General features: G+C 38.6%; 1 protein-coding gene across 5 annotated transcripts in view; it reads left to right on the top strand.

Annotated features, from left to right (window-relative positions):
- The window catches only part of TMEM200A (transmembrane protein 200A), a 52,711-nt gene extending 33,736 nt beyond the window's left edge, over positions 1-18,975 (top strand). For 4 of the 5 annotated variants that reach the window (XM_039569463.1, XM_039569464.1, XM_039569465.1 and 1 more), the window contains one exon: positions 15,799-18,975. In XM_039569463.1, the coding sequence (XP_039425397.1) occupies positions 15,815-17,290 (1,476 nt within the window). In that variant the 5' untranslated portion in view covers positions 15,799-15,814 and the 3' untranslated portion in view covers positions 17,291-18,975. Of the gene's footprint in view, positions 1-9,971; positions 13,912-15,798 lie in introns of those variants that run through there. The other variant, XM_010401813.4, reaches the window with a different exon arrangement.
- The last annotated feature ends 6,693 nt before the right edge of the window (positions 18,976-25,668 follow it).

The following is a 25,668-nucleotide window of genomic DNA, read 5'->3' as shown; positions in this document are numbered from 1 at the left end:
GAAGCACCTGTGAAGTGATTATTTTGGCCTCTGGGCAGGTGATGGTTGATGCTTTCTATAGAGGAAGAACAGTGATGTGATGTGAAAGGAAAAGGAGAATCTCGTTCTGTAAAATCTTGTCCTCCAGCTGAACCTGGAGGATGTGATCAGCTGCCAAATCTGCCAGAAGCTGCAAGTGTATCTGACTAGTTAACTCCCACAGACCTTACATATTTCCTACAAATCAAACAGTTCTCATAACCAGATGCTTTTTTTACTTTTCCTTTTGATTTTATTATCATCTGTCATGTTTTTTCATTGCTTGCATAGGTATCTTCGTTGGTTTGATTTTTCCTTGCTTCCTAGTATGTTTGCATTTGTTATCTTAATTTTTTGGTGTTTGCCTTGGTTTAATTACATTCTATCTATCTCTGACATTCCAGGCTGTTCGCGCATAGTTGCATGATCTGGTTCATCTTTCTGCATGCTTCTCTACCTCTTTATTCACTCTGTGTGGTCCTCAATGTTTGCAGCTCTATCAGCCACTATTTCAAATGTCAGGCTCAGTTCATGAGCTCAGTTGTACAGAACTTTTTCCTTTTGATATTTGCTCTGCTAATTCTTGGGCACAGTTTCAGAAAAAAATAACAGCTGTGCTTTTACTTTATCAGGTGTCTGGCTTATTGAAGCCTTACTGCACTTTCATTGCCGTGAACAAGTAGTAATTACTTGATTCACATTTTAGTCACATAATGAACTCTTATATAAACATATACATATACACACTAATCCAGCTGTCTAACCCATTTACTTTACCCATGGTTTTCTGGGAAGCATCTTTTCTGCAGAATCAAAGCCCTTGAGGCTTTCATAAGGAAGTGAAAGAGATTAGTCCCTGTCTTCAGAATCAGCACATTATGACAGTATCTCACAAAGCTGGACACTGGTTACACTTCAGGCATGCTCTGGCTGGACTAATGCGGACAGTCCCAACTGTTCCATAATGTCTGTTGTATTTTAATGCTGCCTCTTACTCCATACTTACATTAGCATTGCTGTCGTATTTCCTCTAGGAAGAGCATGCACTGAGTTGTGACCTTTGAACACAACTGTGAGAAAAGAGGAGTCATAAATAAAGATTTTTTTTAAAGTGCTCTGTATATTTTCTGTGAATTTTAGTGAATGCCTTCAAATATGCACAGATAATTTTAGTGTTGTTTTACTTGTTGCTTTAACTGTCTAAATGAATCCATTTGAAGTAATTTGCCACACGTTGCTAGCCTTCTACAGAAAAAGTAATTAACTGGTAACATTGTATTTCACTCTTCCTCCTACACTCTGAACTGAAAACTTTATGGTGAACTGCTGACAGCTTCCTGTAACTACACTTTCAGCTTAATCTCCCTCTCCCAATTTCTTCATCCTGCTTTTCTTGCACAGAGCTGGTAGTTTTGCAGTAGTTTCTTAAAAGAAAAAAGAGTAACCCATACTGTATCTGTTGTCATTCAGTGCTCTGCTGAGTTTACTGACCCTTACTGTATTTTCTCCTCAGCAATGCATTCAGAAATTTGGCTAAATGTTTAGACATACCAGACTGACTGATAGCTACAAATGCTCTGTAATTATCTGAGAAGATTCTAAAGCCAGAAATGTAAATTTTACACTAACTGGAAAAACTTGACTATATTTTCTGTCTTCTGGACTTCTAACTTCTTGTTGGAATCATCTCTTAGTTGTTTATGCTGTCTATATTTGTATCACAGATCAACAGTTTTTAACAAGGTGCCTCAAATAATTGTGGTTATGCATTCATGTTAGTTTAAATGTGCCTAACTTGTAAGTGCTTGATTCTGAACATTATGCTGTCTTTGTGTAAGTCAGGAGAATATTCATTAAAGAAAACTGATATTTATCTCTTTAATTAACAATGGCTATATCCCGGCTAAATCAAAGTAAGTAAAATATTAATGGCATGAGGGGACATAGCAATAATGTAAATGAGGACCTTGAAGAGCGAAAAAATTACTGCAAGCCTTTGTGAAGAAATTGCAACTTACAATACATGCTAATAATAGTTTGCATTTCCTCCTAAATTAAGCTGTTACTTAGTATCACTCAGTGTTGACATCTCTCATGATCACAGGAGCGAACTGAGATCATGTTTTAAATTGCATGGGCAATTACAGGGTAGGTCAAATGTGTTAAAACATGGATATATAGACTTCACAAATGGAGGGCACTGCAAATGCACAGCACACCAGATACGCCAGCATGCTATCAGCAAAGCATCTATTAACAGGTCTTTAACTAGGACACCACGCTTTAGCTAGCACTACTATATGCTAGAAATATTCTAATTTTCCTGAGGCCTGGCAGCCTGCTGTTCCACAAGCTCTGTGTTAGGAACTCAATCTAACTGGAACAACTGGAGGGAGATGGTTTTCTGCAAAATAGCAGAATGGGCATATACTGATTCCTAGATGTAAAATGAAGTGAGAGCAACTCTGCCATATTTCAGAGGACTTGGTCCTGTGGACAAACTGTATATTTGAAATGTAGGGCAGCAGTATGGAATGTAGCTCTCTGAGGTGAGGGAGGCAGACCTTTTAAGGATCACAAGTTGCTGGATGTGAAGTCCCCTGTGTGAGCAACACCTGGACATTCTGGAAGCAAGTAGAAGTAAGGAGGTAGCAGTTATTCTGCTCGGTTTAGCTGGCCTTTCTTCATGTACTACCAAGGAATTGTTTGGCTTTAACCCCCAATAATGTTCACAGATTGTTGATGGTAAAAGAAAAAAGGGATTTACTGTGCAAGTCATGTATCTTGTATAAGTGAATTCTGCTACCAAAGCTTAAGATGCAGTTCCATAAATTTGGCCCACAGTATTTCAGCATGTCTTTCTCTTTGTGTCTCACTACTCATAGGTTACTTTGCTCCCAGTGGGTTCCTCCTGTTCATAGAACCCTTAGTTTAGGGTACTACAAAGAGATTGGTTATTGTAATGCAAGTGATAATGGAGCTGATTACAAGTACAGAAGAAATTGTTTGTGATGGATAATCTGCATAACAGAAATGCCTCCATATTGACGTTTCTGTTTTTTTACACGTGTAAAATACTAATCTACGTCTTGAAACTTTCTGCTCTTATGTGTACTTTGTAACTTGTATTTACCCATCAACAGGCTGAGTATCAGTGTGGATGCTTACAGGTTCTACTGATGCCCCCATGTGGATGTCTGGCAGGATCATTCTAGTCTGCAGTTGAAGACATAATTGAGGTTTACTGCTAATTTAATAATAATTTATTCCTCTGTCATCCATAAATAGGCAAAAAAGTTTGACTAGAAGTATTTTTGAACTATGCTTACCATTCTCTATGAAATAGTGCTTGACTATCCCTTTTCTGCATCTAGCATTTGAAACTATTGTTGACATACTGGAAATAGCATCATACTAACCAGTTTGCTTATTTTTGTGGGATTCTTGAGACCCAAGAAAATTTTCATTCCATTATTAATGTCCTAATAATAGCTGTGATATAGTGATTGCCTAATTGGTGTGCTAGCATAGAATAACCTAAACCTCATACACTGATTTTTCTGCCCCTGTGAACGAATATAATGGTGCTGTAACTAGGAGTCCACCTGTACCTCTGAATCACCAAAAATTAGTGTTAAGATGCTGGAACTGTCTTTAAATGTGACAGCTCAGGTACTGTGACCTTGCTAGCTATAACAACAATAACCTTAGGAGGGGCTGATTTGTGTTGCCACTTGGCAGAGCAGATTAACTTGCATGAAGGCTCAGTGTAAAAGACATCCTAACGCTGACCTGTGTTTTCAGAAGAGATTTCAGAAGGAAATGACAGACAAGGTAAGTGTAATGATAGCTTAGGGCCACAGTTGTACCATGGCAAATGCTCCTCTTGGCCATATAAACACTCACACCTTGTGGCTGGGGTGCTCAGGGAGCCCAAATTTCAGTTCTTCTTCTAAAGACCCCCTTGCATGGACTTTACTAATGACATGGAAGATAGTCTCCTGCTGGTGGAGGGGCCTGGCACTAGGGACACCTCAATTCCCAAACAAGTATCTTGGCCACTAATTTAAAATTACATTGCCAGGCTTAATGGACAAGTAGCAGTGCTACGTCTGTGGCTTTCATAGTTACTTTTTGGTCTTAGGTCCTTGGTCCTTAAGTTCTGTTAAGTTGGGCACTTAACATGACTTCTGTACCTCTATCACGCACTGAGATCTTCTGATAAAACTACACGGTGTAGATACCTAAGTACTCTTCAGAGTTAGACTCTTTTATGTTTAAAAAATTGGTCCTAGGTGTCTTTTGACAATAAACACAGCATGCTATCTCCTGCTCCTTTGAGTTTGCATGTTTTATAGAGCAGGAGTATTTTCTAGGTCAGGGGGAAAGTGTTGCTCACACAGCTGTGGAGCAAATAGATTTTATTTCATATCTAATATGGGTATTACTTAAGCCTTCTGTGAAATATCTACTTGATTTTGTACCTGGTACTATTTGATCTTATAGTCACTGAACTTGTATGCAGTGGGAAATTACAGTTGTTAGAACCTGCAAATTAACTTGATTAACTGAGCATGTAGTGCAGATAAGGACATTTGTTTGGTCTTCGGTCTTGAGAGCTGCTTGCATCCTACATTAGGTGTGTGTCCACGCAGGAGATTTTGCCTCTGATGAAATCAGAGTAACATATTGCTACTTAAGCTGGATGATATGTGAGTATAAGTGGTAGCCAGGGCACCCCAGCATTGCTGTGCTTTTTCCACACCAAGTGTCTGTCACTGTCTTATTCAAAGTTTTGTGTGTAAGAATTGAAGAACCAACAATCCTAGTGCTTGAAAATGAAGGTATTTCCTAACATTTCCAATCTTGTTTCATGTTTCTTTTTTATTAGGAAACTGAGTTTATCTGGCATGTTGAGCCCTGGAGTGTTTAGTCATGCCTTTCCTTTGCAGTAGATGACAGAGAACATATATTTTACTCTGGTTGTACAAATTCAGTCTTTCAGAAACAATAGAGATCTTTATAACATTTATTTCATGACTTGTGGTTGATAACTGGTCTATACTCTGATTTGCATTGTGTGAGCTTGCTTCAGAATTTAGATTACTTCTGTGCATTTTGGATTTCAGTTGTAGGGTTGAAAGTCTATAGTATTATCTCAAAATTTTCACTTTCTTCTAAAAGAAGCTCCTTTTTATAATTGGTAATGTCTAAAAAATAAAAACTAAAAAACCACCCCAAACTAAAATAAATGCATAAATATCCACATGCTTCTTTTACACGTTTTAAATTATATTGTGCTTATAAAGTGATTATTTTCAATAAAATTATTTACTTTCAGTTGATACTGAAAGTGACAGATTGCATGGCATAAAAGGTTTAAAATAGTCTACTTCTCTCACCTGTAGACATATATAAAGCAGCATGTTTTCTGTTTACTGAACATGAACACTAATAACCTGAATGGACAAAAGTATGTAAAATAATTATAAGTATTTGGCTAAATAGCCAATATCTGCTTCCATTTGTAGTACCTATTTTTGCTAGAAAATGGGTTTACACAAACTAAAGTGCTAAAATAGCTTGGGAACAGATTTTGTCACTTCAGTCATTAAGGGCAGTTATCACCTTGCTCAGTTTAGGCTAAAAAAACCCTAGTTGTTTATCAGTAGAAAAACTCTGACAAACTGGATAATGAAAGCAAATAAAAGCAACAGTAAAGCCTCATTGTCCAGCTTTTATTTTCCTGTGTGCATATTCTGTGGATATTTTTTCTTCTAGGAAGAAAATTCAAAAACTCTATTAATCAATTGCATTTTGAACAACTTTTCTTTAAATCTTGTAAAGCTACTTGCCATTTTTGTTTCCCTGTCTTTTTTTAGCTCCTTGTTGCTTTTTGCTGTAGTTCTGTAATAGATTTTAGAACAAGATGTGATGTATCTGTGCATAGGAAGTGGAAATTTTTGTGCATAAGTAAAGAATTTAGAGGTTCACACTTCCAAAAACAAGTTACAGCTCTAAATTTGCTGATAATTTAATACAGTGGATACAGAGGTTATGTAAGCATTCCACAAATAAGTACATCCAGTGCCCGAGATCTGGGGTTTCTTTAGTCCATCATCTAGGACTTTAATTAAGATAGTACAGCTAGAGGGAGATGGACAGCTGGGAATTCAGCTGGGAATTCAGGACATCGGACATGGCAGTGGTGGGGCAGGTGGGTTTATGCTGTGTGAGACAGGTGTTTTGTGACCTGAGAATTGTTTGGTTCACCGTATAATGACTGGAAAGCTGTTCTAGACATAGGATACCTGGCAGCAACCTTATGTTTTGTGAGTTTTACATAGGTAAAATCCACAAATTTCTCTATACTCACACCTGATCTACTGCAGTGTGCCAGCAGACATAGTTGAGGATGGAACAAATTTAAAAGTGAGTTCAACTGGGCCAGGCAAAAGCTGGCAGACCAAATCTAGGCCAAGTCATACAGCAACATCTTGAAAACAAAATACAGAAACTCAGGTTCCTTCTTTCCCTCTTTGATGTGTGTTCTGTGCCTTTGTGAGTAGCTAACGAGCTCTGTGTAATGCTGCCAATATTGAATGTTGCTGATTTTGCACAGAATTACTGTATATGAAAGGATCAGGCTGGAGGAGAAATAATAGCAAAGAGGATAAGCAGCTCAGGCATTCTTCTTTATGCAGTATTGCTGGGTGTTCACCTTACATTTGACTTTGGCATAATAGTTGGAATGATTAATGTACGTGGCAGATATGGTAAGTGATGAAGTAATTCAAAAGGGATTTTTTTCACTGTGATTTAAAGTATGGAGTCACAGCACTCCCCAAATCTGTGTAACAGGCATCCTCACTTACCCTACAATTATATTTATCAGTATTTCGAAGTTTGCAATTTTTAAAGTTCAAATTCCCTAGTTATTGGTTTATTATTTCAAGTTAGTTTAGAGCCAAATAAAAGCCCAGGTGGTTTAAAAAAAAAGGAGTTTCACATTAATAAAGTGTGAAGAAAGATGTTTGCAGACTGGAGCAAGTTCAGCATGGGGCCCCAGGGAGGCCAGGACCTGAAACTTTCTCCTGAGAACAGGCTGAGCTGAGAGGGGGTGGATTCGGCCCTGGAGAAGAGGTGGCTCTGGGAGGACCAAGCAACAACCCCCAGTACCCTACAGAGGGGTGATCAAGAAGCCAGAGCCAAGCAGATGGTATTAGGACATGGGACAATGAAACACACAAGAGGTGCAAACTGGATAAAGGAAGGAACCTTCTCCCCCTGAGGCAGAGAAAAAGAGTTCCAAAGGAAAGAGAGGGTTGTATTAATACCAACACAAACTGAATCGCTGTAAAGGTTTGGGTATTGATCAGTTGTATCTTTGTAAGTAACTTCTGGTCCTTGTACAGTTGAGAAAATTACTTAATAGTAGTTAAGTATAACTTAACTTAAGTTTGGTGGTTTGGTATGGGATTTTTTTCTTTTGATTGGTATTTTATTTCTTTCCCTTCAAATAATAGTGGAGGGTCAAGTCTTTCTTATTGTAATTACTGTGATTTGGTGTAATTTTATAACCTTTCCACTGAGTCGTTATGCAGACACTTAGTCTGCATACATAACAGCTTGAGGAAAGCTAGGTTAGGAAGTTAGGTTACTCACAGGCATACTTATACTTTCCTTGCTGTGCTTTAATACAAGGCAGTGGACTGTCATAATGATCATGATTGGGAGTGCCATGGTCCAGATTTACTAATGAAACAGAATGAATTTGAGTCCAAATAGAGGTTTGATATATCCACTGTGGATTCAACCTCTCTCCTTCAAATACCTGCCACAACTGAAATTTGCATCGAAGTCACTTTGATAGAGAGGTACATCTTTTCATGTGTTTCAAAATGGCACAGTATAGTTATAGAAATATGTATAAAAATGAGATCTCATAACTCTCATTAAAGCCTGGACTTGTTTTTTAAAAATTCATTTTCCTTTCTTTGTTTGTTTGAGTTCCCAAATTTGTAGAGTAGAACAATGAGAAGGTTCTGATGTGCCATGCCTAGTTGTCTTTCACAGATTCTGCAGAGGAACTGCTGGGCCCCCACGGTCTTGCTTCAACCAGTGCTGTGCAGATTTGAAAACCACTGCCAGATCTAGATTTTTAAAATAACTGGATCACTGTCAGACTTCAGATTTCCTGTCAGATGTGTCCTTAATAGCAAGCTTTTATTTTTCAGTTACGATTACAAAGAGTTTAATATGGTACTATTGTAAAGCCAATACAGTCTGTTTGATACAGCTGCATGGTCTACCAACATCTAGGGAACTTCATCTTTTAATGTCTGCAGTGGACTTTCTGCCTACTGCTGCCCCTTGGACACCCTGGTGCTCTTGCCTTGCCTGACCTGTGGGCAGCTTGCCGTTGTTTTTTTGTGCTGTGGAACTGCTTGCATGATTTGGCCTGCCTACCACAAGCTGATGGGCAACCAGGAAGTTAAAAGGGCGTGATTAGTCCCTAAGTTTATCCCTTCACAGCCTAGAAGAGACACCATTAAAGGGAATTTGAACCCAAAGGGGTTGAATTCAGCTGGAAATTTCAAAGCTTTAATGTTTTAAATGTCACATCCTTGTCTTTTGCTGGCATGACTTTGAAATATCAGCTGAAGTCACGGAGATTTTTTTCTCACCTATTGTCAGTTAAAGTGCACTTAAAATACCCCATAAACATGAATGCAAAAGATGACTTTTGCTTGCTTGCTTTGTTTTTTAATCTGTTCAGCCAGGTCATGTTTTGATGAATGGGTAAGAGGAGGGAGGTGCATCATAAGATGGTCCCGCTTGTGTGCTGGGCAGTTGGAGGGGGCTGTTTGTTAAACTCTGCTAAATAAAAAACTACTGCTAAATAAAAATGTAATTTGAGATGGTTTTCTTTGCTTCTTGTGGGACTACTGTCTGTTTGGCTATTGCTGTACTATCTCTACCAGAATGATTAATCCCTCTGGGCCTATAAAGTTGGATATTTTTACCCTTGGAATAGAATAGGTTGTACCGGATGACAACCTTTATGCACAGATAGCATATTGACATGTATACGTTGTTCATCAAGAGAAAGTATAGATGTGTTAAATACAGCTGAATATTGATTTGTTTACTCAGTTATGTCATAAGTTCTCTTATGATTTTGTCATTTGCATTCTTGATTATGAGAAATATTTTATGAGTAAACAGTCTGTCACCTCCTTCATTTCTGGGACTTTAGGTTTATCAAAGGTGAAAGAAACTTTCCATGATATTAAAATTTGTGTTCTTGTTAAAATTTGAAATTTAGTCCCTTAAATGATAACAAATAATTTATTTATCATTAGTTGGGAAATAAATTTCCTAATAAGCTGAAATAGTCGGATAGGAAATGCTACAGTAATAGAAATCAGATTCTGTCACACACTACTTCTTATTGCAGTAACGTTTAATTTTTTGCTGATACACAAGAACTGAACTTTTCAGAAAACTTTACATAAACTACAGGGAAATAGCATGTACAGTTCTGATAATTTCACATAATTTTCAGTCATTTTTCAAAGAATAAATGAGAAAAAAAATATTTATGCAAGTGAGGTTGTCATGCAAAGATTTTAAGTAGTAAGAGACACTGAAATGTATCTGGAATAAAACATTAGGAAACAAGATAGTGGTAATCTTTAGTTTGCTTCCCATCTTTGCTGGGAAGAATTTAAAATTAAGTGTAAGATCTCTGTATAATTCAAATTATTATGCATGTATTCAAAAGAATAATTTGTAGGTAGAAGTAATAACTTACATAGTACCAAAATAGTTGAACAAATTAGATAAGGCATTAGATTTCAGGCATTTAAAGTAGAAGCCTCGAGCTTTAAAGCTTACTGCAAGTTGAGAGTTGATAATAGTTGCTGAGAGATTAATTAGATTTTTAATAGTTAGACAATCTCTGAAAAAAAAGTTACTTGGCAGCGGTACAGTTGTGGTGAAGCTAGTCATTAGGCAGGAAAGATGGGTATTAAGGTGGTGGCCTCTTAGGTCAAAGAGAGAAATAAATAGTAGGGGAGTGAGGAGAAGTTAGTTGGAGCTGCTAGAACATGCCATGAAATCCATTGCAGCCAGTTGCTCTGGGCTCTGCAGCTACTCTAGCAAGTCCCCAGGTCAGCTGCCTCCTGCCTCTCTCTTCCTTTGTCTAGGCTGGCAGGAATGTCTGTATGTCAGTCATATGTCTGTCAAGTCAAGTGATAGATGAGTAATGGTAATGGCATAAATACACCCTATTTGTGTCCCATCATCAGTGATAGCCTGATGTCCTGGTAGAAGAGAAGGATTCTCATCCACCTGTGCTAAACTACAGTTTGTCTATGGTAATTTACCTAGGCCTTACCTCTGTGTCAGAGGGTGAATTTACCTTTTCTTTGCTGATTGAATTGTTTGACTTTCTGACTTTTTTAGGAAAATATCTCATATTTTGCTTGGCAAATGCAAGTCTCATGGTTACTCACAGCATACTGTTTTGTGAAAGCTGTTTTTACCCTCGTTTCCAAGTTTCCTTTGTGACGGCTTTTCCTTGAGCATCTGAACAACCTTTTCCCATATGGAGAGGTGATAAAGGAGAATCCATTCCAGCCTCTCTGGCATCCTTGGCCTGTGTAGCCAGTGTAATATAAGGAAAAAGCCAATGTCACTCCACATCCCAGCATGACACTTGTTATATCATTACCCATTTTGTGTCATGTCTGCAAACTTCTTGCTTTAATTTATTTCTGTGGCCCTGCTGTTCTCTGCTTAGATGGGCAGCAGCCCCTCTCATGGCTCCTTACCTACACATACTTTTGCAGATGTTACTGTATTGGGTTTGTGTGGCAAATTTTGGTAGTGGGGGGCTACAGGGGTGGTTTCTGCGGGAAGCTTCTGGAAACTTCCCCTTTGTCCAATAGACATGCCAGTCGGCTCCAAGATGGACACGCCACTGGCCAATGCTGAGCCCATGAGCAATGGTGGTAGCACCTCTGGGATGACAGATTTAGGAAGGAAGAAAAAAAAAGGCAACTGCAGCCAGAGGACTGAGAATATGTGAGACGAAAAGCCCTGCAGACCCAAAGATGAGTGAAGGAGGAGGGGGAGGAGGTGCTTCAGGTGCCAGAGGAGAGATTCCCCTGCATCCTGTGAAGATCACAGCGAGTCAGGATGTTCCCCTGCAGCGCATGGAGGTCCACAGGGCAGCAGAGATCCACCTGATGCAGGTGGATGCCCAAAGGAGGCTGTGACCCTGTGGGAAGTCCATGCTAGAGCAGGCTCCTGTCAGGACCTATGGTCCTTTGGAGAGAGGAGCCCATGCTGGAGTTTTGCTGACAAAGATTTGTGACCCCTTGGTGGTCCCATGGTGGAGCAGTCTGTACCTGAAGGAATGCATCCTTTGGGAAGGACCATACGGTGGAACAGAGTGAGAGTGCAAGGAGTCCTCCCCCTGAGGAGGAAGCAGCAGAGATGACACATGTTGAAGTGACTGCAACCCCGTGACTGCAACCCCCATCCCCTGTCCCCCTGCACTGCTGTGGGGAGGAGGTGGAGTATTCAGGGAGGGAAGCTGAGCCCAAGAAGGGAGAAGTGTGAGAGGGGAGGTGTTTTTAAGATTTTGTTTTATTTTTGATCATCCTGCACAGATTTGATTGGTAATAAACTAATTTTCTCAAGCTGTTTTGCCCATGATGGCCATGGGTGAGTGAACTGTCCTGATCTCAATCCACAGGCCTTTTGTTATATTTTCTCTCCCCCATCCAGTTCAGGAGGGCAGTGACAGAGCACCTCTGCGGAGGACCTGGTGTCCCCACCACATTTATGCAGCTCTTTCCCTTTGTCTCCATTTCTCTGTCCTTGCTGCATGGCTCGTTACCAGTAGTTTCTGCTTAAGGGTCCATCCTTTCTTGATACTAAAGGGGCACGTAGCTACCTCTTGCTCTGTCTGTTGCTGGATTTTTTTTTAAAGCATCTCCAGACGCAGAGGACTGTGTTTAGCCTGTGCCCTGGATGAAAGGCCAAGGTAAATCTTGCTAGTGGTCATTGAAGAGGTTACAAGTGAATTGTCAAGAGCCTGAATCATTCTCTGTGCAAATAATGCCAAGAGAGTGAGAGTGATCAGGAGCTGCTTCACAGGATCTCTGCCGAGATGGGCTTTCCGTGGATGATCTTTGAGTGGCTGACAGCGCTAGTGTCAGAGCTGCTCTGTAACAACAGCATAAAGCAAAAGTTAAGATCAATGTAGAGGTAAATGTGGGCCACTGCTTCTTTCAGGACTAAACCCCTAAGGTGTCCAGGCCTTTGGACCCTATGTTCTCACTGAAGATAAAACAAAACTGAGCAGTGATGAAGTTAGAGAGCTGCTCAACACTTTGTTCTTCAAAAGGACCTTGGCAGCTCTGGTGCTTTTGTATCAGCGAGATGGTTATGTTTTATAAAATGAATTACAGGCATGTCCCTTTCTTTTTGTTCTGTATTCCACATCCATTTTACCAATACTTGTTTCCTTGAAGAGCCAACATGTATCATTCACAGTGCCACCAAAGAGATGCTGTCTGAGCTCTTAGCATAATCTTCATTTACCTCTGAGTAAAAGTCTTCTAAGTCTTTGCTTGTTTAGAACCTTGAATTCAGACTTCAGGATAAAACTAAAAATATTCACTGTACTAAGTTAAATAAGAGAAGCAGTGTTTAATGAGCAGCACTCATATTATGGCTGGTATGTCACAAAACTAAACAGATTTGCAGAATAAATCATATATATTTACAATGTCTATTGTAAATAGAATATTTTTCTAAAATATGATTTTCATCTTAATATGCACTTCATTGTAACTGGTTTTGGTAAAGCTGTCAGCATGAAGTGAAACCATCTCATACCATTATGTATTTTAACACTTGATTTTTTTAGATGCAGAAGAGATCAAAATTGGCTTATTACAAATTATTATTTATAAGCCTGATTGTGATTTTTTCCATGAAAGAAAGTATAATAATATTGATATGAACTCAAGAAATATGAAAATTTCTATGTACAAAATGTGCTTGTATCTTGGCAGCCAGACTTTTTCTCCCCTGAGCCCCATCTCTGATGCAGGTTAAATGAACAGAGGAACATGTTCCCCTGAAATCATAGTACCATAGAATGGTTTGGAAGCCAGCTGTGTGCTTTGAGAGATCTTGCTTTCTCTCTCACTTTTAGAAATCTCAATTTCTGTCCTTCAAGTAATGAAATTGAGATATGGTTCCCCAATTTCTGCAAAATTTGCAAATGAGAACTTTCTACAGAAGCATACCCCAAGGTGTAATTCTTAAGCATGTTTTTACTTGCTCTAATTTTCAGTTACAGGGGAGCTCTTGCTAGAGGTATGTTTAAAATATTTAGCAAGTTGGTGTAAGCTTATTCTGTTCACCCTTTGTTACAACTCAGGTAGCTGTGATAAGCCCAGAACAGTACACAAAATAACAAATCCTGCCAACAGGCACAGTGTGAATTTAGCACTTAACTGCTGTACCTGTGCGCTTCCTTGGTAGCCTTGAGAAGGAACAGAGTGGGTTCATGTGTGCCTGTAAAATACCACATGAATATGGAAACTCTTTGTTCGCCACAAAGGTCTGGCAATTGTAAAAGATTAATGGAACAAACTAGATTATAGCTAAGTGATTTTTCATTTCAGTAAAGATGTGCCATAATTGTCTTAATTTATTTCATAGAGAAAACTAATTACATTTAATTGAGTCATGAAAAAATGCAACATCTTTTATAATGACTCAGTCCTGTTTATTTCTGTCCACAGATATTCAAAACATTGTTTTACGGAATAATGAACTTTTGTTTTGGCAGAAGCCCGTAAACATGTAAGCACATGAGAAAGTTTGAAAGACTATCAGTGTCAAATTTTTTTTGGAGTATTTTAAAATTGTTATCTTAAAAAAAGAGTATTTTTAAGAAGCATTCAAGACATTAATTTCCACTGAAGTATGGAAATTGTCCAGGTAGCATCAAAAAGGGAAATTAATTGCAAAGCCTGAGAATTCCCAGAGAGATTATGAACATGAAACCTGAGAGTACAAGTGAAATTTCTGAAATTTTTGGAATGATGTCATGAATTTCTCTTGCAAAAATTCAGAAAATGCAGTATACTTAGCAGCCTAGACCTTTTCAAGTCTTTCCTTTGTAAAGGAAAGGTTTCTCAGAAAGAGAGGAAGCCCTCTGTCCTTTAACAGTGAGGGTGCAAGGAGGGAGTTCAGGTTGTTAGTCTTTCTGTCTGTCATCTGAATTGCTGTTTCCAATTTCCTTCCAGTTGGCCACCTATCTCAAATTCCATATTAATTGCATAATCAAGTTCATTTTGGGTGGGATGGGCCGATTGCTGTTTGTAGATGTGCTTATGTGACACCTGCTTGCAGTGTTGGAAATCTGTGATAGTGTCGTATCATAACAGAGTCTGTCTGTTTCTCCTAACACAAGAGATCTAATAGTTTTTTTCCCATGACTGCACTGCTAAAATTTCAAACAAAATGACAAGTTTGAGAGATCTGATGAAAATCATTGCCTGTAAATTGCAAGCAGTCACCAATTTGCTGTACCTCCGCTTTTCAGCACCTCACTTTGTTCACCCAGTCCCACTTCAGTTTTGCTTCTTAAACCGCCCCCAGACTTGACACAGAGCCTTTTCCTCTGCAACAGGCTGTCAGCCTTTCTTCATCTCTGAGCATAATAACACTATTAAAGAGGACATAATTTTTTCATAACTAACTTATAGTATCCTAATTTTACTCTATAATATCATCTCTCATTAATTCTAATACTAATTGATTAAGCTCAGAAACTATTTTTGAGTCAAAGATGCCTTGTAAAATAGAATTATCCTGAACTGTGTTGTTCTATTTGTTACTTTTGCTCATAAAAAACTATCAAATATGACTTTCTCTTTTAAACCCATGCTGGTTAATGTTTCTCATGTAATAGGCAACCAGGTACCAAAGTAAGTCTAAAATGAAATAAAATTTCCTCATAAAGCTAAGAAATTTTGAAATTATCAATTTGAATTTTATTAAAATTTCTTGTCTGATAAAACTTAACAGAGGTTTTTCACCTGTAGTCCAAGAGGAGCAAACAAGGGAGGAAAAATAGAAATGTGAAGATCAGCTGTATTAGGAAAGGCAAAAATTATTCTCTAGCTGAGACTCAGGAAATCTGAATAGACTTAGTAAAAGCTTATTTAAATGCTGTAATAAATATGTATGAATATATGCTGAAATCTATCAGGAAAGATCTCTTAAAGGGGAAATGTAGAATGAACTGTATTCACAGTCATTGTGTGTCAGAAGTTTTAAAAAGAACTAGTAGCTAAAGTGCTAAAATTATCAACAAGGTATTATTGATTTTACTGCAGACCAGTCCAGACAAATTATCTGTTAAGACTTCTGAATATTTTGTCTTTAGTCCTGATATATCACCACTAACAGCACTAGCTTTACTTTCTGTATCACTGATGGAAGCTTTATTATCTATATTTACAGTGAAAAAGGACTTCTGGAAAACTATTTTTTTTAGGATACCATGTGAATCTCAAAACTGCTACTTTGTCACAACTGGAACTATAGTAGTAGCTTTTTTATAGTCATAGGAGCGTTTCAGTTATCAAGAAATACCTGCATATTAACAAAATGCTACTTATATTTGTAGGGACAACCTTTGCTTGCCTCAACATTTCTGCTTTTTCTTCTTTTTTTTTCCAGGGCACAACATAGAACTATGATAGCAACCGGAGGAGTCATAACAGGACTGGCTGCCTTAAAAAGGCAAGACTCTGCCAGATCTCAGCAACATGTAAATCTTGCCGGAGCACCAGTTCCTGAGGAGAAGAAACCAGTGAGACGCCGGCCCAGGACAGATGTAGTAATTGTCAGGGGCAAAATCCGTCTCTATTCTCCATCGGGATTCTTTCTTGTTTTAGGAGTGCTTATCGCATTCTTTGGAATTGCAATGGCCATCCTTGGATACTGGCCCCAGAAGGAACAGCTGTTAGGATCTGAAGGTAATCCATCTCTAAATGGAACCCGGACTCTGCGAAGCCAAGGAAGCATTTTACTTCGCTTCTTTGAACAGCATGTGCACTCGGATAAGATGAAAATGCTGGGCCCTTTCACCATGGGCATTGGAATCTTCATTTTTATTTGTGCGAATGCCATTCTGCATGAAAACCGTGACAAGGAAACAAAAATAATACACATGAGAGACATATACTCCACTGTAATAGACATCCACACCCTGAGGATCAGGGAACAAAAGCAGCTGAGTGGTGCCTTCACTGGCTTGTTGGGGGAAGGAGAACTCCGGCACGGCGGGAGCTCCTGTGCGTCACGGCTGGCTGCGAACACGGTTGCGCCTTTCTCTGGCTTCAAGAGTAATCTTAGAATGGATAGTTCTGCTGAAGAAGATGAGATTACCCTAAATGAAGATAGGGCCACTAGTAGCCTCTTGCCACCTCTGCTGGCTGAGCAGTCTGGTTCAGTCTTTGGACTTTACCCTCACCCCAGCAAGGCTTCAGATGACAAAAGCACTAACTCTATAAAGTGTGAAACAAAATCCATTGTATCTTCTTCCATTAGTGCTTTCACACTGCCAGTAATTAAACTGAATAACTGTGTTATTGATGAACCCAGTATAGACAACATAACTGAGGACTCAGAGATCACCAGGAGTCAGTCTAGAAATCTGTCAATGGATTCTCTGGCCATTCCTCTAACTGATACCAATGAATCCTACAGACCGGCTGGTTCCATGCTGCCACGACACAATTCTTTTGTGGACACTCCATCGGATCCGTTCAAATCTTCTATGACTGTCGGACCAAGCACAGGAAAGCTTTTATCTCCTGGTGCTGCCAGGAAACAGTTTGGTTCCAACACATCTTTGCATCTTCTGTCTTCACATTCTAAGTCCCTGGACTTGGACAGGGGTCCGTCTACACTCACTGTCCAAGCTGAACAAAGGAAACACCCCAGCTGGCCCAGACTGGATCGGAGCAACAGTAAAGGCTATATGAAACTAGAAAACAAGGAGGACCCGATGGATAGGTTACTTGTGCCACAAGCAGCAGTCAAGAAAGACTTTACTAATAAGGAAAAGCTTCTCATGATATCAAGATCTCATAATAATTTGAGTTTTGAACATGATGAGTTTTTGAGTAACAACCTGAAGCGAGGAACTTCTGAAACAAGATTTTAATATTTAAATTGCAATTTAGAAGATGTCATATGGTATTTTTTAAAAAAGCATTTTGACAAGTGTTTCCTTTTCAATGAGACTGTACAAGCCTGTTCTTAACCAAATGCTTAATAGCCCATTAAAATTGGCTTGTGCAAACAGAGATCTTCATCTTTGTAATACCAAGAGTTTCTTGTCTTAGTAACATACAGCTGCAATACTGTACATTACCATTGCTTGGACAGTTTTGTTACGACTGATTCCAATTATTCCCAAGTCATTATCTCTTTTGTTCTATATAAGCATGTTACTTTTCACCAGTTCTACTCCAGAAGAGTGCATTAGGAAAAAAGCTCAATTTACCTGTATGTTCTCTTGATTTAAAGACTGCAAGAGACTGAAAGTAGCAGTCTTGTAGTCTAGAATGGGAAGTGAGCAGGAGCATGTACTGGAATTGTCAAATCCAGGCCTTTATTCCTAGGTGTTGTCTTTCACATGCAGTACATCTCAGCAACTGCAGTCTTGCCATTGTCATTGTGAGAACCTTGTTTACATACTGGGGTGGGTGGATAGAAAAGAGTGGATATAATTAAAACCATTTTTGTGAGTTCATTGTAATTGATCAAGCTGAATACCAGTGTTGTGAATTATTAACTATGCTTTGTACAATCATCTTTCTACATCCATTGTAATTTAATCCTGTAATTCTGGAAAAGCATATATAAAGTAAGAAATCTGAATTTTTTTCTGGGATTAATTCTGTAAATCAGTTTAGATTGGCAGCAGTTTTAAAATCAAAATAGAAGGATTCAATTAAAATCATAGGAAGCTGATGAATGCCAACAGGATTTTAGAAACATGGTGTATAATAAGATGATATTTTAACTTGCATCTGAAGACAATAATGGAAAATTAATATACCGCCTCTCATTACAATAACAAGATGCTGAATAGCTAGATCTCTATGTTCAAAATACTGATACAAAGCATACAATTCAATATGTATACTAACATAGTATGAAAGCCTAAATTTTGGTTTATATATTTCACATAATTACTGGTGTGATGGTTCACTGAAGGCATAGCTGTGTCAATTTGCATTACAAGGTTTTGCAAAAGGAATTGACATTTAAAACAGTGTTTTCCTCAGCAAAGCAAGCTTCACAGTTGACAGTTGTAGGCTATTTCTAAAGAAAAGGAGAATTGGAATGTGCATGTTAGAAGGTTTTCATGTATTCCATTAAGCCGCTTAGGCCATGATCCTGCCATGACAGCCACGCTAGAGAATGTCACTTCAAGCTGCAAGGCTCACCCAACAGGATGTTGGTCTTAATTGGTCGGATTTGATATATTCTCTTACCCTAAATACTCAGGAATTATTTTTAATGGCTTTTCCCAAAAAGAATCAAGCTTGTTAAAATGTTGTAATTTCTCAATTACTTTGATTATGAAAGATCAAGGACAAAATACCCTCTCTCTCTTTTTTTTTTTAAATATTCAGCTCCATATTTCAATTGCGCAATGTTTATGTATCAGGAGCATTACTTGCTCAGTGAGTTGAGGCATAGTGTTAACTGTTAGAACCTCAAGCCTATATATTGTAACAGAGTTGGCTGAATATTTTGCTATGAAGCTTTTAATAACTCTCTGGTTTGTGTTCTTAAGACATTTGCTATTTTTTGCAATAAAATGTCTCTCTACACATATCCATCGTAAGACTTGTTTTTTTCTTCTATGATCTCAAATCTTACATCTCAAAGTATAATATTGTATCATAGTATTGTATACAACGTCAAGCCAGAATTATTAGCCTGCCACTAGACACTTCTTCATGCCTAATTGATTTCAGTGACATGTCTACACATGGAAAGGCTGAATGCTTTTTTGACCCATGTAATGTGAAATGAATTCAAAGTGGTTTTGATATAAGAAATTTTTATATAAAAAGAACATCCTGCTCTTTTTAGTTTGGCAGTAAGTATTATAAAAATGGAAAATGCTATTAAAGACATGAGTGATGTAAGCTTTTTATTTCTTTAATAGCTACATTAAATCACAGCTTAAATGACTTTTCACATGCTATCGTATGTGGGAATGGTGGTTCCTTTGTAAGTATAGCAGGGGATGAGCTTTTAATTTTAACACAGATAGTGGGTACTGAAAATATACTCACTTGGGAAAAATTTACCGAGGGTAAAGCTATCAAAATACCACCACATAAAGAAACATCATTGTTGACAGACCTACTGCAAAAATATTCCCATATGAACATATAATGAAGTATTTCAATCAGATAATCACAGGACTGTTGAGGTTGAAAAGGATCTGTGGAGGTCATCTTGTCCACCCTGCTTCCTGCTCAAGCAGGGCTGTCTCACAGCCTAGACCTTGTTGCCCAGAACTAGGTCAAGATGGTTTTTGCATAACCGCAAGGAGAGAGATCTCACAACCTCCCTTTGTGATCTGTGCCATGGCTTGGTCACCCTCAGTGTAAAAGAGGTTATCTAATGGTCAGAGGCACCCTCCTGTGCTTTACTTTGTGCTGAGCATCAGACTCTTTCCAGAGCCTCGCTCCTTCTTTTATGTGCCTCCTTCAGGTATTTATACACAATGATAAGATCCTCTTGAGCCCTCTCTAGGCAAAACAGTCCCAGCTGGTTCAGCCATTCCTCATAGGTCCCTTCATCATCTTTGTGGCCCTTCACACAACCAGTTCCAGTATGTCCATATCTTTCTTGTTCTGAGGAGCCCAGAACTGGACCCAGCACTCTAGATGTGGCCCCACAAGTGCTGTGTAGAGGAGAAGGATCACCTCCCTTGAGGTTAATGGAGGACATTGCGTAGTTTCATATTCCTTAGGTAGTTCCAACTTGAGCTCAGGTTGGTAAAACTCGTAGATGTTCAAGAGACCTGAACATATACAGAAGTCAGAAACTGCAGTAGGACAAAGATGTCTGGACCCTTTGCAATCTACAGGAGTAGACTGGAACCTTACAGTGGCCAAAATGGGAGCTGTGGCAAGTAAGGAACTGATAAAGACAAGAGCATGTCTTAAATTGTATATTAAAGCTATAAATATCACATTCAGTCTGTTTCTGATACAGTTTACAGACCTTTTTTAAATTTTATTTCAATTGGTTTGCAGCCCCTCAATGAATTTCTCAGGTACACTGCAAGGTGAAAAAAGCCAGACCCAGGACAGTTTTGTCATCAGAAGAAACAATTGTGGTGCTTTTTCCTAGAATAAGAAGCTAAACTTTGCATCTATTCAGAAGAAATGTTACGGTTTGCATACTTTGTATGTAATAACTCCAAAAATAAATAATTTAGATCATGCAAACAATGAGTTTTCTCCTTCCTCTGCCTAAGACTATTAAAAATGTACTTTCTACTTCTTTGGCAAGCTTCTTAACCACTACCAATGGATCAAACTGATGATTTGGTCTGTCCCTCCTGAGCAAGGCACATTTTTGGGGCAAGTTTAATCAGGAAATAAAGAGCAGGACTCTACAGTGATAGAGCATAAATGCTGGGTTACAATCTCTCTTCCAGAATTGCTTCTGTATTTTACATGAAATGGTTGCTGGATAAAATCCTTGAAACAGGGATTGGATTCTTGACAGGTTGATACTTTACTCCCTGGTGATCCCAGTTTACTCTCCTTGGGAGGCAATGAACCAAACCCTTCCTTGCAGAGCAGTGCTGAGTTCAGCAGGAGGGACTGGCAAATGCTTCCAGCTACTCAATTGCACATGGCTTAATGAATGGGAAGGCATGAGTTTTCTCAGCAGCAGCAGGATTTTAGCATGATGTTACTCATCCTGATGGCTGACCTAAGGCTGGAGCTGTGTAAAGGACAGGAAGGTGAGCTGGCACCCTCAGTATGGTTTTGAAAGAAAATGGAGTTTATGTTATTAACTGAGCAGAATTCTTGAGGCTGCCAGTTTTGGAGGCAGACATCTACAACTACCCTGCCTCTTACATTACCTAAATAATTTTTTTTGCAACCATATCACAGTGCTTTTCTCAGACCCTAAGTTGACTTTGCTCATTCTTAAAATGAACCGTTGCTGGTCCTTTAGTTTCTGCTGAGTTAAATTTGGGAAATAGGATTAACCTGCAGCAGCAGCTTCTCCCTGAAAAGAGTCTCATGCTGCTTGTAGAGTTCCTGGATTGCTTTAGTCTTATATTGTTAAATTATTTCTTTGTATGAGCTTGTTCCCAACCCTTTCCAGGAACTTCTGCCTTCATCTTCCCAGCACTCTTTTTTGTTAGTTTATTTTCCTACCAAATATGGTATTGGGATGAACAAGTAGAAATCTTTTACCGAGACTGTGCATGTCTATGAGAGAGGAAATGGAATTAATAGCCTATATAATGGAGGAGTGCTTCATTTAGTATGATTTAGCTTCTCAAGGACAAGTTCATGCCCTTTGTCTAAATCTTTTCAAATTAAACTCAGGAGAAAATTAATCGCAGTTATCACAGCTGTTCTGTTTATCTTTCAGGTGACATTTATTAATTCTTCCATCTTATTTTATGTGTGGCCATATTGGTTAGTATTTTAGGACTCAGTATTTGAAATTAACCTCAAGTATTTCACACATTCAGTAAAGCACAGTTCTTAATGGTATTACTTGTCTGAATAACTGTTGGCAGAATTACAACCCCAGGTCTCAATAGGAATGGAAATGGGATAGTTAGACTACTTTTATTTTAGAATAGCATGGGCCAGCGGGTCAAGGGAGGGGATTCTGCCGCTCTGCTCTGCTCTGGTGAGACCCCACATGGAGTGCTGCATCCAGCTCTGGGGTCCTCAGCACAGGAAGGATGTGGACCTCTTGGAGTGAGTCCAGAGGAGGCCACAGAGTTGATTAGAGGGAAGGAGCACCTCTCCTCTGAGGAAAGGCTGAGAGAATTTGGACTGTTCAGCCTGGAAAAGAGAAGGCTTCAGGGTGACCTGATTGTGGCCTTCCAGTACCTGAAGGGAGCCTACAAGAAAGATGGGGTGAGACTATTTACGCGAGCATGTAGTGACAGGACAAGGGGACATGCATTCAAACTGAAAGAGAGTAGAGTTAAATTAGGTATTAGGAAAAAATATTTACTGTGATGGTGGTGAGGCACTGGAATGGGTTGCTAAGAGAAGTTGAGGATGCCTTTTTCCTGGAGGTGTTTAAGGCCTGCTTGAATGGGGCTCTGAGCAACCTGGTGAGTTGAAGGTGTCCCTGCCCATGGCAGAGGGTTTGGCATTAGATGATCTTCAAGGTCCCCCTCCAACCCAAACTTAAAAAAAAAAAAAAAAAAGTCTATTGACATTGAAATAAAACATTCCACTGTATTAAATAAAAAAGCTGTATGTCTAATCTGTTTTGTTGGTTCTAATTCAGGTAGATGATGCTTTAGCAGAGAGTAATTTACAATCACTGTGAATTGTCCATAGGAAGAAACATAAAGCCATTGTTTCCCTTTATCAGTTTTTATTCCAGTTAGTGTAATTATTCAGGATAGCATTCACAGAAGCATCTAATCCATTTCTGAATCCCACTAAGCCTTTTGGTTCACTAGTATAATTTTTGCCTACTACTGCAGATTAATTATGACTTGCCAGTAAATATATTTCCCTTATCAGTTGGCAATTCTTATCAGCATTGTAATTTCATTGCAACAGCCAACTGCTTCCCTATTTAAAAAATTGTTCCAGGAATAACCTGATATCTAGTGTAAATATATTGAGTTTCTGGGGGTTTGTTTTTTGTATTTTTAAAGAAATTAATCACTTAATTTTCTCAGAGCTATCCTGTGATTCATTGTACAGCTGGTTTAGCACTTTTTGTTCTCAGAATAGGTTCCTACTTTGTAGGCAACACTGTATCTGGTTTTGGCCTCTAAATTACGTGGTTTTTTCACTTTTATATTCCTTTTCCTTCTAGCCTGTTAGACAATTCCATTTTCCTTCTGATCTCTTTTATTTGATGACACTTACCTACTCAGTGCAGCCCAAAAGGAGTAGATCTGTGCTTGTTGCCAAGGGCTCACTGTCCCTCCTGGTTGCATTTTAGAGTGTTTATTTGACTAGCTCACACTTAGGCTGGTTGGACTGAACATCTTTTGATGATTGGAATATGTTATGGGCTTCTGGAGGACAGCTCCTCATTTATTGTGCAAGGAGTCCAGTGTGTGATGTGAGATTGCTCTTTGGGATGAACTGAAATGTGGTACATGAGGCCAACTTGGAGATCTGTTGCAAAGGAACACTACCAACCTGGAAAAAACATTTTGCTCAGCCACACCGTCAGTGACTTCTGAGAATTGCATCAGCACAAATATACATTTTACATAGATCTGATAGTAAATGCCATCTGGTAAGATTATTTTCATGTCATCCTTTAAAAACTTCCCTAATTATCTGCCTTATACATCCCCTACTAGCCCAATCTGCCACCTCCTCATTTGATACTCAGCATATTTTTCCTCCAAATTCTCTTCTCCATCTTAGGTGATGATTTCACATGTGCTATTGTATGAAATACTTTGCTTAAGTCAGAGCAGATGAGATCTACTGCATGTTTTTTCCAGGAAATTACTATTTGAAAAAGAGATATCAGTTCAGTGTGGCACATCTACTCTGCATATTACTCTGCTTCCTGTTTTCATTCTTTAGTACCATGATTTTTTATTTTTCTGAAGCCTTCCATATGACCTGTATCTGACAGGTTTGCAAGTGGACAGGTAACTTCTCCTTCTTTCTGCAATTTCATAAGTACATACATTTAAAGGATTACTATTTTTAACATACATTTCCTTACCTCTGTCAGGTCAGTTGATTTATTGAAATTCCTTGCTACAATGTGTTTCATGGGCCAATTTCTTCTGTCTATTGTATTGGAGGTTATGTGCCCTCACACTGTGATAGCATTCAGGGCTTGAATTTAGCTTTCTCATAGGTGAGGATTTTCATTGCTTCCATTTTCACAGTTTTCTATCTCCCGTTTCCAGATTTTTTTACCTACTGGTGACCTTTTCTTTGCTATTTCTAATACAGTTAACCTAGCTGAAAAAATGAGGCAGAGTAATCGCTTAGCATATAGGTTTAATCTGGAAAAAAACTGTCACTTTTAGGGGTTTTGAGGCAGGGGTTGTTTAATTTTAAAATGAGTTAAATGGTGGCTGAACATGGCGCTTCAGGCTTTGCACTGTGTTCCCACACTCACTGCTTTGTAACATACATTTCCCCACAGTGTTTCCTCACATGAGGTGTTGGGGGTTTTTTTTATTTCATTTTGGTGACACTGTCATTAATCCAGCTGGGTCTGGAATTATTTCCAGAAGCTTTGTACAGTCGAGGTGTACATTTGTGTGCTGCTGGCTTAAAAAAAGGTCTGCCTAACCTTAGAGCTAAATCACCAGCCTGGCTGACCTCAATAACTACTTTTCTTCTGAAATTGTCAAAAGTGGTTCAAAAGAGAACAGCAGTTTAGTTGAAGTTCCACTGTAAGTTACCCTTTTTGATTGAAGTTACTTGGATCAGTTTATGAGCACTTGAGTTTCTGGGAGCATCTTGTTTACAGCACACGCAATGCTTAACAAGAGCCAGTTGGTATTTGCTACAGTGATTGTCATAGGGATCTTGTACCTGGGGCTATCTCTGCTCAGTTGTCACACCCACCATTTGCTCCCAGACATTTTTTCTGGAAAATTAAGTTTTATACAAAGTGAAGGTAAAACTTCAAGGTAAAGACAATATTTAACTTGGTTAGCAATCATCTGCTTTTTAATTCAGTCGTCACAGGAAAAAATATTCCTGTACTTCTACCTACTTGTCTTGATTGTCTGGAGGTTTAAAATATTTGTCCAATCTAATTCTGAAAACAGTGAACCAAAACTGTTATCCAAGATGAGAGTATAACGTTATTATGGGGACTTAATGGAATATAATATTTTCAGTAATAACCTGTGTAGTTTCCATAGTATAGTCACAAAAGTTCATTTTTGAGTCTGTTAAACATGTATTTTCACCAAGATGCTTTCATAAATGTAATTTTGATATGATCACCATACAGAAGCACTTCACCTAACTCCTTCCAGGATGCATTTTTAGCATTTTTCAGAAATAATTATAAATTTAGTCATGTTTTATTCCACCCTACAGGAATGTTGCTCCAATTGTTGTTGTCATTACTGTCATACTGCAATCACTAGTTTTTCAATGTTCTTGATTGATTCAAATAAAAATATGTGAATGAAAAATATAAAGTCACCTTCTGTCACACAGAGGGTACAATACAGTTAAACTCATCTGGCACCTGTAGAGAATTCATTATCATTTTAACATCGGGAAGCACTCTGATATATGATGTGAGCATACTGTATTACCTCCAGCAAACAAGTGTTCTTTA

This window comes from Corvus cornix, chromosome 3 (assembly GCF_000738735.6).
Source record: "Corvus cornix cornix isolate S_Up_H32 chromosome 3, ASM73873v5, whole genome shotgun sequence".
NCBI lineage: Eukaryota > Metazoa > Chordata > Aves > Passeriformes > Corvidae > Corvus > Corvus cornix.
This window is presented reverse-complemented; position numbering and strand designations above follow the sequence as displayed.